The 12,938-nt window shown below is 40.2% G+C and overlaps 1 protein-coding gene across 2 annotated transcripts; it reads right to left on the bottom strand.

Annotated features, from left to right (window-relative positions):
• Positions 1-4,866: 4,866 nt before the first annotated feature.
• On the bottom strand, positions 4,867-10,761 carry pax1a (paired box 1a). 2 transcript variants are annotated; one of them, XM_018697767.2, is made up of 5 exons: positions 10,423-10,761; positions 9,103-9,723; positions 7,877-8,010; positions 7,133-7,292; positions 4,867-6,511 (listed from the first exon to the last, which is right to left on the bottom strand). In XM_018697767.2, exons 1-5 carry the CDS (start codon positions 10,424-10,426, stop codon positions 6,411-6,413), a joined length of 1,020 nt encoding a protein of 339 aa, XP_018553283.1. In that variant the 5' UTR covers positions 10,427-10,761; the 3' UTR covers positions 4,867-6,410. The 2 variants fall into 2 exon arrangements, with proteins under 2 accessions (XP_018553283.1, XP_018553282.1); XM_018697766.2 differs by having other exon boundaries at positions 4,874-6,511; positions 7,133-7,349; positions 10,423-10,750.
• Between the last annotated feature and the right edge of the window lie 2,177 nt (positions 10,762-12,938).

Below are 12,938 nucleotides of genomic sequence, written 5' to 3'. Positions count from 1 at the left end.
TCAAATGCACAGCTTAACCCTGTTTGAGTTACGTTAGCTGAAAACTACAGTGCCCAGTTTCTGTATGAGATTATTTAGCTTCTACTTCTTTTTTTTTTTTTTTTTAAATGAAAGCATATATTTGCGGCCCATGTTTAAAGATTTATGTGTTCAGTAGGAACATATAGGGTTTGTGCTGAGAGCCATAGAGGATAGAGAGGTCACATAGCATTCAGAGACAGACTAACCTATTGCTGGATTCATTCTTTTCATGGGATTTGTCGACAATAACAAAAATATAGAATAACACCAGTCCTAAAATGTTTTTTGAAGAATAGGTCTTATTTTGTTACTAAGCATATTCCAGTCCATCAGGTACACTATCCAGTGAGTAAGAATGCTCCCTTTTGACTTCTTTCTAAAAACAGAAACGCCTATTCACTCATTTCATAGATCCAACTGAGCTTCAGGCAGGATTTTCCTCCCCAAACCATCAGACAGTACAGTGGTTTACCACTCACATTTTTGGGAGAAGAGTCATCATCTTATTATCACCTAATAAGAATTTGAGCCAAAAATTAACTTGAAGGCAACCCTTAAATCCAGCGCCGCATAGCTTTGTTGCTGGTAGCGCTTGGCATGTGTGTGGCAACATTTAGCACAGTATATGTTTCAGCACACTTTAAATAAGTCACAGATGGGCAGTCGGGCAGAACATTAATTCTATAGTCTCCACAAATTAGAGAGGATCCTCCTGTACTGAAGACTGTCTCTGTCTTTGCCCGGAGCTTCACTAAAATAGACTTCCACTACAAAACTGCTGACAAATTTCCATAATGAAAGTCTGTATTTTGACTTTCCAGTAAAGGACTGCACACTCCTCTAGACGCTGATATTTACATACCAATTACTAACAATACACACAAATTACAACAAATTACAAGCATTCTACTAGTTTTACAAAAATATTCTTCCCTTCATGGCAGTGCTTTCAAAGAGTGCATTTTAATTGTGTTTGCAAACATAATTTCATGCTCTTTTAGTCATCTGTATGTAATAATCAGAGCTGGGCTCTGCAATTCAATGTGATCCTGTGGTTATTCTCTTTATTGCCATATTGCTGTATCCTCTGAGGACCAAAAACAGAGGCGGAATCTCCTGAGAGCAAATGTGAAATGATACGTTTTCATTTAGAAAGCCAAATGTCATCATCATGTCTCTGTCCCTTTTGCTTTTAGAGCATCTGGTTGATGTGGTGAGCTGGCAGAGCAAGTAAGAACATGGGAGGGAGACATTTATCATTCTCTAGACTACAGAGCTGTAACTCTGCCTGCTTGGAAATCCTGTGGACAGTCAACGGAAAAAAAAAAAAAAACAGTCAATGGTGATTGCATTACAAGGATGACATCTTTGACATTGCACTGCTTTGGTGTTTTAGTTTTGGGTGGTAAAAACTTGAATGCATCACATACAAATTCATCTAATAACAATATGTCATTATGAATCTGTATGTCTTTGAGTCTGTATAACTTCCTCTGCTGTTTTAATTTCTCTGTCTGTTCACTTGATGCATCAAATTCTGTCAGACAGTGTAAACAGCATGCTGGCAGCTATGGTGCAAATTTTTACTTATTGCTTTGTTTCTCACATGCTTGTCAAAAAATTATATCCTTGCTTGTCAAGGACCATGAGAGACGCATGTTCCAACATTGTACATGTTTGCATTCACTATGTTTCCATGGCGAGTCAATCCATTTGAAATTTTAGACACAAGAACTGCCGATGCTGGCCCTCTTTTCCAAAATTTGATATTTTGCCAACTTGCCACTCTCTTTTTAAAAGGTTTCTTGCATATCTTTCTTTGCTGTTTCCAAGACCTGTCTGGCCTGCCATGTTGTCTGTCCTGAGATGCTCTCTTGTTGATTTTGAGTCATGCAAAGACAGAGTGAGTGAATGACTCCTGGCCAACCTGGGGTAGTTTCCCCCCGTCAACACAAAAACGGAGATAATGTAAAATGTCTTAAATCATACCCAGCAAAGTGTCAAATACATAAACTGAACTTTGGTCCGTAAAGAACACTCAATCCCTCCTGTACACATGGCAGACATTGATGAATTGTTGCAGTTAAAGATAGGAGCGCCCGTTCTTGCTCTCTGTCACCATTTCACTGCTGCTTGGATTATGAATAGTGCTTAATATCATATCCATTAGGATCAAGGAGGCCAAGTCCCCTATCCATCTCTCCAAGTATCTGTTTAAGCCTGTGGTATCTGAGAGTCCTTTCAAGTTTAAGTTGCAGAGGTAACCCTCTTAAGGCCATGGAGATCAGAGTACAGTACGGTGTTTAAATCTGGACATCTGCACACTTGTGTGTCACTGGTTTTGTTTTAAGTTTGGCATGTTACAGTGCAAATAGTCTCCTTTTGTCTCCTTTACACACAAGCAAGTGCTGTTTTTCAGTAATATTGAAAAGTAAGATAAATTAAAACAGTTTTTGCAAAAATACATGGTTGTAGCTCTAATAATATTACAGAAGTATTCCCTCAAGACAAATGCAAACAGGAAATTATCTCATCAGCTTTCTGATCTATCTTGTTGGCCCTTAACTCCATGTTGGTAAATAGTTGTCCCCCTCCCCACAACACATGTTACTTTAACGTACATCTATGTGTGACATTAATGCACATATCTCCGGACAATCACTGCCATCTTCAAACATTTGCACTCTCCACTTTACATTTTGATTATGTATATTTATGTTCCCTGTGAATATAGTTTTTGCTTTTTGCTCTTTTTTTTTTTTTTTACTATCACTGTCCTTTAGCACCGATATACCAAGACAAATTCCTTGTATGTACAAACTTACTTGGCTGTAAAGTCTGATTCTGATTCTGATTCTGAAACTTTAAGGAAAAAAGTAATTAAATGATGGCTCAGTGAGAGCAATATTTACAATACACAAAAACTTGATTGTCATGGTCATTCTGGGATGAAAAAGTTGCCTCAGTGACGTATTGTCACGTTACACATAACTCAAAGTCTACACATTAAAAATCAAAGAAATATTATGTTTTGTGTCCAGTATAAATAGGAAACGTCTATTCAGAACCAGCCCACCTGCTGCCCCTCTACCACGGAGGGTCTGCAGAAGACACAGTGGGGGGTATCACTTGCTGCCCTGATTGATGACCATAGGTCCCGCAGGAAGTAACCCCGCCACCATGAAGGAGTGTTTTCTGAACTGCAAGTGGTATCCGGGAAAACATGAATGACTCCAGTCAGGGAGCGTGTGTACTCATAGGCCATCTTAATGTTTGGATATACTGAGTCACTTGGGATTTTGCTGCAAAGGGGGAAAGGAATCAGTGACTGCAAAATGGAGTTCAGAGGGCATCCAAATTCCAGGGTGTACTCTAAAACTTGCTATTAAATCACCTCAGTGCTTTGTGTTTCGGATGTTGTTTGAAGGACTTCAGCAGTGTGCTGTATGAATAAATTCTGACTTTCTAGGACAGTGTCAAACAGGATGAGATTCACCTTTTAAAGATACTGCTATAGACCTCTAAGCAAAGGCTGATAATGCCATACATTTAATATCAAATTGCTAACATACTGAGAGCTGAAACAGAGGAAGTTAAAATCCACTTATTATATTTTACATGAACTCCAAAATTTTTAACAATTCATTGTTTTGTCTTTTACTTCGCAAAGAATCTATATTTAGTGCCTTCTTTAGTATTGCATATTTTCTGGTTTTGGTGTGGTTCAGCTTGAGTTAAAGATTATTTCCAACTGACCCCAAAGCCAGAATCATGAAAACAGAATCCCACTGCACAAATGAGTCCAAGGAAAGTCAGTGGGAGTCATTTGAAATGTAGGTTTTTGTTCATTTATTTGGAAGAAAGTGGATTTGCAGTTACTTGCAATAACTTGCAAACCTACAGACCAGTAATAAACTTAGAAATATTATTAATCTTTATAATAAATGCAGAGGATATAATATCAAAACTGATCCTCCCTCCAGTCTCAGGGCTACTCTCACTGACTCTTAGGCGGCTTCAGACTTGTAACGCTCATAATTTTAATATGCAGTCAACTGTCACCTTTTGTTTTTAGAAAGTGTTAAAAACCTTGAAGCTGATTTTGCTGATCAGGTTTATCACCGTTTAGAATAAACAGATACAATCAATAATCTCACTGGATGACCTTCATCTCAGCTCAGTGAAAACCCAGTCAAGCTATTTCTCAATCTACGCTGAAGGTCAACGGCCTTTCCAATAAAAACAGCTGTATATGCACTGTGTGTTTTTGTGGTTATGAAGACCTTTTGACATGAAAAAGGGGAGGAAAACTACATTTTCATTATATATTACATATTGAATCATTCTGTCTTTCTAAGTCAAAAAATAACATCATAAAATATTTTTTCTCTGATTGCATTCACACTGAAGGTGCTGTTAAAAACCACAGAAATGCCCAGTGTTGCTCAACCAAACTAAACTGGGCCTGTCACCAAACCTAAGGTAGGCCTATTGCACACAGTCCCCTTACATCAATAGAAGAGATGCAAGCTGTGTGCAGGATTCAGAAAGTTAATTCAACTTGTAAGAGTAAAAAGCAGCCCAGACAAACACATAAACTGCTATGAAAATAATAAAATATTTTTTAAATAAAATCTTTTGTCATTATAGGCATGTTCAATGAGAATTTTGGTTCACACAAGCTTGAGCTTGAGGTTAATGTATATGGCCTTTTCATGCTGAGATGAGCCAGTGTTTTCAAAAATAACGAAAGAATACAGTCGTAATACTATAATACTTTATATGAAAACATCTATGCATTGTACAAAATTATGTGAAATGTGTAATATTTTAGATAGTATTATTGGACAAAAAATATAATAAATAACCAATTACCACCACAAAAAGCAAAAGGTTTATCATAGAAACGAGCCGAACAGCGAGGTGAGATCAGAAAACATGGTCATATAAATGTTCAGTGCCGCACAGTTCAGTCTATTAAGAAAAGCTGTGAGGAGGCTTTTCGTTAGAGCGAGGCACAGAGTAAACAGGCCAGAATTAAAAAAAAAAAAAAAGAGTTTAGAGAGCGTGAGTATAGAGCTTGTATGGGAAAATTCTCGTAATTTCTATACGGGAAAACATTACCCCTGAGGCTGCATGTGGGTGGATTTGGGCTGTCATCTGCTCTCTCCTGCACACACCTTTCTAATGAACGCGCTGATCAGCCCTCAGATTTCCATCATGGCGGGTATCAATTACAACACAGATAGCATCAGTGGAGGCGCCCAGCCCGTTGAGAGCACCGTGGAAATGTATGGGAGGATACACCTGAGTAAAGAAATTACTTCTCCCAGTAAATTGTGGTGTAATGACTCTCCATATATCGGTTTCATTTTCGACATTATGATATAAATCCAATTAAGAAATGTTGCCATATGAGACGGGCTAAAACTTAGATTGTTCGCTTAATTTTTTGATTGATCAAAATTTGTTTAAGGCCATTTAAAGCTCACGGGGAAAGCACATGCCCAGATTAAACTTCCATTCAGAGAAAGTAATATTTCCTTCACCTCTAGTTGGAAGACAACTGTCTGCGATGGAATAAATTGCAGGTATAGAGAGTTTGGGAAACTGTAGGCTGAAGTCCAGGCTATCAACAGCAGAAATAAGACAGGGCGTTTTGGGATGAGGCCTTCACTGGTTGCAATAAAACAGAAAACCACTTGAGTTAGCAGAAAACCTTAATTCCCCGTATCTAAACTAATACCAACACCCTCATCTGCACCAGACTCTCATTGAAGCAACGAATTTCATTTCTACCATGCACCTCTGCTGAAATAACGTGGGCTGCAGGACCACAGTATGGCATTTAAGAAAGCCTTTATTTTTTGAATATTTACAATGAAATTATAAAAATATATAATTAAAGCTTTGGCAAATATTTTTACATTTAGACAAATTATTTCTTTGTTCACATCGTTGAGTCACTGTAGGATCGAGATAATGGCCACAAATTAAGAGAATATAATATATGGCGGTTTACAGAATAGCCCTTGGTTTTATAATAAAACATCGATGACAGACTGGACGGGCAAAGTGTAATTTTTTATCCTGCAGTCTCCATAAGAGAATATACAGTAAAGAAACAGGAAGAATTCAATGGAGAAGAAAAAAAATTAGCAACCAATGAGGGGAGACACCGATACATCCATGCAAGCTTACATTCATATGGCCACGAAAGGCCGATAAAGCTATACTGTATTCATAATGCATGTGAACAGGCCTGTGTTTGACTGTAAGCAACAAACACCCGGAGGAACAAGCCGTTAGTGTTCAGACTTACTGTTGGAGTTGTTGAAATGAGTTCAGTTAAATGGGGGTCTGGTAATTAAAGGTGGTATAAGTCCCGGTTATGATGATGAGGTAGGGAGACTGAGTCCATGCACACTGTTCAAGTCTTCATGTTGCTGCTGCTGCTGCTTGCTCAGGGGACTGGGCGGTTTTCTGTCTCCTGCACACCACAAAGAAAGAAACAGAGTGGGCCTGTGCATGCAACTCCTCATCAAAAAATGATTATTTACCCGTCAAGATAAATGCATCTAACGTGGCTTATTTCTCTTACAAGCTGCAGCAAGTCTGACCTGCTTCAATCTAACAAAATATTCAGAAATGACTAACAAGCAGTGTCTTTTTTAAAATTGAATCAAGCTTATTTTCTCTTGTTTTATATGCGTAAAAATGTCCCCGGACCACCTGGCAGACCTGGCGCTGGCCAAGTCTGGAAGGTCAATATTTAATAATTGACATATAATTAGGCTTCATTTGGGATTTGGTAAATGTTTACACTCGTTGCGGTCATTGCTTATTGCAAAAGTGTGTGTGCGTGAGAAAGGAGCGGGGGAGGGAGAGACAGCTCGGTCCTATGCAGGTCTATGCTGATATGATGAAGAGACTCTATAATAATAATAATAATAATAATAATAATAATAATAATGATAATAATCATCTCTGGAAAAAAAACTATTCTAATACAAGGCAGCTGCATTTCCAGGGAGAATAATTTTTAAAACATCTGCCACCAGTTTTCACATTAAGCTGTGGTACCGGTCCCTCTCCACGCTCTGCTCCGTACCTTCTCGGGCTTGCTGGTGCTTGAAGGCCATCGGCGAGTGGATCTCCCCCGCGTGCATGCCCATCCCGCTCCCTGGGTGGGACAGGGCCGGGCTCTGCGGCTGCCAGTGGTGATGGCCCGGGGCCACGTAGCCGCCCGTTGACCCGCTGTACACCCCGTACTGGTTGGTGGGAGAGTAAGCACACGCCGAGACATAACTGGACAGTGTCGATGAAGGCTACAGACAAACAGATAAACACACAGAATAAGCACAAAACGTACAGCACTAATTGTATGTGACGGCGGCGCGTGGCCTGCGTCTGGGTGGTTTAGAAGTAGAGGGAAGCGAATTGTGGAATACACGAGATTCACTATAATTTCATTTACCATGCATGAGACTAATTAGAGTATGTATACACAGCTAAGTTTCCTCTGTCTGTCATAACACAGAAGCAAACATTTCATCAAAAGTAATAAAATCCTGCCGCATGAGACGCTCAGGGGTAAAAATCTTATCAGACAGAAGTCTGTGGCCTCATGTGACTCCGTTTCAGGGTCCCTGATATGGAAACTTTTCACAGCTCTGCCACAGGCCTTTGTAGCTAGAGCAATAATTTACTCAAGGCCTCTGCCCGTTTTGGCACTAAACATTTGGACTGTTTCCTATAAAGAAAATGGCGTGGATATATAGTCGTACACTCGTGCAGTCTTGGCGCAGGGACGTTACAGGCTGTACAGATGTTGGAGTATTTTTGGAGTATTTACCTGTGCGTATTTTATGTCGGCGTCAATGGCTGATTTGTCGATCCCGTTGACCGGGTGAGCCGCTGGGAAAGCTGCTCTGTTGACGCTACTCCACTCCTCCATTTTTGGTGGATATCCCTCCGTCCCAGCAATGGCTGATTTAGAAACAGTAACTTCATGTCAAACATTCATAAAAGGTCAAACTGCTAAAATGTGAAAACAAACAAACAAAACAAAACAAAACAAAAACTGTATAGCCCCCTTTTAGCTTCATAATTAATTATAGAATTTGTAGTCAATTAAAAAAAACTTTTCACATAAGCCTGTCGGGGCTATTAAACATGTTTTATTTTCAAAACTCCAGGTCTTTCTAAAAAAAAAGTTTTTATGTTTTTTATATTTTATGTGTTTTATGATTTCTTAAATAAATTAATTCTTTCATATTATAATTATTATAATTATATAAGTTCGTAATTGTTTGTAATACTTGTGTACCATGTATATAATTCGGCCTTAGATTTAACTTCATGAAAAAAAAAACAATAAGTTGAAAGCAAACAACAGCAGTTTATTATAAATATTCTTTTTTAATTCAATATTTTATTTTAATAATTTCATAGGCTCAATAAAACCCTACATTTTATAATCTCGTGTGGCGTAAAAGACACAATATTCTCGTACAGATAGGATTACACTGTTGAGATATTTTAATTTAAAATATATATTTTAGAATTACATATGAATATGTAATCGTACATAAAATCGATAAAAGTAAATAATTTAATGAATCAAAACATATTGGCCTTTGCAGTACAGAAAAATGCATTGGTCCAGGGCGATTCAACACTGGATGAAAACACTGGCTACAGGGCCAGAGAGGCAAAGAAAAAATGGCTGTAATGACTGCCTGAAGGATTAGAGTGGCTTTAGCAGGTGAGCAAGGTGTTTGCAAATGCATCATCCCATGAAAAGGCCTATTGAGAGTGGCCTTACAGACCTCTGGCTCAATGTTGAAACGGAGGCCTGTATAACTTCTAATGGACACATTGTTCTGCTTGTTGCCAGAACAGGTTGTGCGGAATGATATGGTGATTCATCATGCTACATGTCACACTAACAACTAGCGGCATGCTATTTATCAAAGCTCTTATTTAAATACAGTGAGGGCTAATGGCTTTACATGTGTGGCACTGAGACGCAGAGGCCTAAAATTTCTCGCAGAGCAGAGGGACGGCTGTTTTTCTCACCTGCGGGATCCATAAAGGCTCGTATGCCGAGGATGTTGCTGACTGTGTGTGCAGAAGGCCAGGCCCTGGATATGCTCACATGCCCAGCCGTCACGGGTACTCCAGGAGGGCTGCTCATTTTAGGCGACATGGTGTTGGGGTAGGAATAAGGGTATATGTGGTTGTAGGGGAGCCCGGCCTGCGCGGAGGCTTGCTTACTGCTCTCGTACTGGTTGGGCTGGGAGAGGTTTCCAATCTTGTTGCGTAAAATCCTGCTGATCGAACTAACCGACGGGACGTTGTATTTGTCACAAACTCCATCTGCCAAAAGCCTGTCCCGGATCTCCCAGGCAAAGATCCCGGGGTCGTTTTGTTTGTATTCCCTGATATTTTTCACCACGTTAGGCGTCGTGACCCTCGGTTTGCTCCCACCGATGGCACCGGGTAAGATGGAGCCCGTCTCGTTGTACCTCGCTAAGATCTTGCTCACGCAGCCGTGGGAGACCCGGAGCTGCCGGCTTATATCACAAGGTCTGATCCCGAGTTGGGCCAGCTCCACTATTCTTAACCGTATGGCATTGGGCAGGGGTCGCCCATTGACGAACACACCGCCTAACTGGTTCACCTCTCCATAGGTTTGCTCTGCAGGAGAACAGAGATACACAGGTTATATATTTACACTGTTTGAGGTGAGTCAATGAAAATATAATTTCGACTTGTTAGCATTGTAATGCACTCATGGCCTGCCACAAAATATATTTTCATAAAGCAATTATATTGATAAGTTATTGATAGACAAGGAAACCTCAAAATGCCCAGCATGCACCAGTTTGACACAGGCCAGCTCCTGTAATTTACACCATAAACTGAGGTTGTGTAGTTGTTTAACATGTGTCAGCCTAACACAGGCTGGTAACCACTGGCTGGTAACCGCGTCTTTTGCAGCTTTACAAAAGTGTGTAAACTGTGTGGCTGGGTTTACTCTCCACCATCCCTGCGTACACAACACAAAAAACAACATTAAAAATGGCGAGCTTGAGAATAGACATCGAGAGCCCTTCAAAGAAAACGCTTTTCATAGGATAATTGCTGGTGTGTTTCCATTTAAGATTTAAAGCCTCAGGCAGACAGCAGTGTCTGCTGAATAGAGCTGAAAAAATCCCTCATGAAATAAAATTGACAAGCTGTCGCCAAAAGACCTTCTTCAATTTGCACATAATGTGAACTTGGAGAAAAAGAAACAAATGCTTATTTCTGTCTTTACGCAGGCGTGTTGAATTCTGGATACGCTTCCATAAGCCCCCTTGCCACTGAAGCATGCGGATGGTAACGCAGGCTTACCCATTTGTCTATATGTTTCGAGATGCTGGGAAATGTAGGTGCCCCTTCAAATGGCTGAATGCGTCCGAGCGAAGGCAGCGAAGGAAGGGGAAACTTGGAAGAAAGAGCCCCAGAAGAGGGAGAAAGAGACCTCTTAAAATCTCCTCCGACTGCAGCTTGCCCCCCTTCTTCTTCTTCTTCTTCTCCTTTTTTTTGCAAGCAAGTGACTGCAAGGTACAACGGCACCAAAGTGATCTTCATCCGATAAAAGCAAATTGAAGTTATCCCGGGGAGTCCGGAGTTTGCTGGAATTAATTTGACGCGTCCTCCACGTCAATCTTCGCTGTTATACGCCGAGCCTCTGCCTTGGTTTCATTGGTCGTCCTGCGCTGGAAACGCTGTCAGCCAATGCAAACCCCATCCGGTTGGAGCCGTGCGCCCTCCTTGACTATTTTGCATAGGGGAAGTGGCAGAAAGGGAAACGTTTCATCCAACATACAGACTTCTGGTGAGGACTTACACATCATAAGAGATATACTACACAAGGATGACAGTGGAGGGAAAACCTTCATGAACTGATTAACAATGTTTTCAGTTTCAAAATAAAGTTCTGCCACACTACCACAGCTGGTATAAATGTGTTTAGTGTGCTTCAGTGGTAGCAGTATCACAGTGAAATGAATTATTAAAGGAGAGGATGTAATCAGTCATTTCAAGAGAGGTATTTGATATTCATCCTTGCAACCACTTTTTAATCACTTTTACTTCACTGGGTTCGCATCAAATGTGAGAGAACTTGTGGTCTGGTTTACACAGTTATGTGCAACTTGGTACATTTAAAACCATGCATGCATGCTTTTAAAGGCAATATCTTCCTGGAAAATAACATCTATACAACAGAAATTATCCACCTGTGGAAGTTTATATGCCAATCCTCCAAAAACAAAATGTATGTGAATGTATGCAATTTCCATTTTAATAAAACAGTTTCGTTTAGTCACAATACTATATTTTACCCATATGGTTTATTTTTCTGCGTATTGGTTCATAAATTGACCATATGACTGAGCAGTGAAGGTGGGATTTTTCAGAATAAGAGTCATTTGACCATCACAGCCAAAGGAGACTTTCCACACAAGCAGTCTTGACTCTTCTTTTTTTTTTTTTTTTTATAAGCCAGTGTTAGAGCATCAAACATGGACAGGGGCTCATGTAATCGATACCTCTGTAGATCGCAGCGCTCCCAGACTGTGGGGATATCGACTGGATTCCAGAGACATGCATTATCACAGCATGTTTTCGGAGTTTCCTGTGCAAGTTTAGAAGGTATCGTTTATACGCTCGCAAAACGTTACTTGTAAAACTTAACAGTCGACCCAATGGTAACAAGGTGCAGTGTCCTTACCCCCACCCCCCACCTCCACACACTCTCACCCTCACCCTCACCACCCCACTCCAACCCACCCCTCTCCTCTCTCCTGTGTCCTGGCCACTTCACCCATCCAGATCTGGGAGCAGGACACATGGAAAGCATCAGGTTGGGTCAGAGGAGCTTTAAGATCGACGAGGTTAAGTACTGGTGATGGGCAATTTTTTCCTTTCATCGTGGACTTTCAGCTGGTCCGAATATCAAGAGAATACAGTAGCCTAAACATCTTATATTTGCATGCCGCATTTGCATGCACGTTGCAGGGTGTCGATGTAGGAAGGAAACTTCATCTGCTGCTGCTGAGTATAAATAACAGTTTTAATAACCGAATTGGTATTTAAAATCTTCTGCCTGTGTCACTGTCCCTCACTCACTTCTTGTCTTTCTGTGTCTCTCCGTCGTCTTCTCTCCATTGCTTGGCTGGCAGGACTCCCCTCATCTGGACAACGCAGGAATTACATGGTTTTTATCAGCAGGCTGTCTCACTCCTTTGACTTGTGACACTGTTTTCAGGGTAGGTAAACCCGTGTCTGTATGTTTCAATAGAAAACAAAAGACAATCTTTTCCCTTCCATTTGCGTCGATTTATGCCTTATTTTATATTTAGTGATCTGTTTTCTCTCACGAGTCCGCTTTATTTAAAAAAAATCTAATTATATTACTCAATGTGCATTTTATCTGTATCAGCTCTGCAACTTTTAAATACGAATGTTGTCTCTAACAATATTTTGCCCGTGTTAATGTGTGAGGCTACAGTCGTGTTCTGACATAATGTAACTGTGTCCAAGTCTGTTTTTAGATCTGAGAAAGTCTTTAGAAAATTGTAATAGTAAGATACTACATAGCAAAGATGCACACGTCTGTATATTGCGCCAGTGAAATAGAATTTGCTTTACGTAGTTGTTATTTAGTGTTTTCTTTATTCTGGCTCTTCATGTTTACAGGGCTGACAGGTTAAAACTGAGCACAGTCTTAGATATGCTATCTAAAGTCCTTGGCTTACGACTGAGAAATTCTTCATGTTTTTATTTCAGGCGTTCAGATGGTTTAAATGATACCAAAGACAAAAATGTGCGTGGTAGTAGATTCGATTCTCCACAGTGTAAAT

Source organism: Lates calcarifer, linkage group LG19, assembly GCF_001640805.2.
Source record: "Lates calcarifer isolate ASB-BC8 linkage group LG19, TLL_Latcal_v3, whole genome shotgun sequence".
Classification (NCBI taxonomy): domain Eukaryota; kingdom Metazoa; phylum Chordata; class Actinopteri; family Centropomidae; genus Lates; species Lates calcarifer.
Note: the sequence above shows the minus strand (reverse complement) of the source record. Positions and strands in the feature narration are given on the sequence as shown.

Coding starts and splice junctions, on each gene's coding strand:
- pax1a (XM_018697766.2), bottom strand. Junction 8,011..9,102: donor AGCCTTTATGGATCCCGCAG/GTGAGAAAAACA, acceptor TTTCTAAATCAG/CCATTGCTGGGACGGAGGGA. Junction 6,512..7,132: donor GCACCAGCAAGCCCGAGAAG/GTACGGAGCAGA, acceptor TGTGGTGTGCAG/GAGACAGAAAACCGCCCAGT.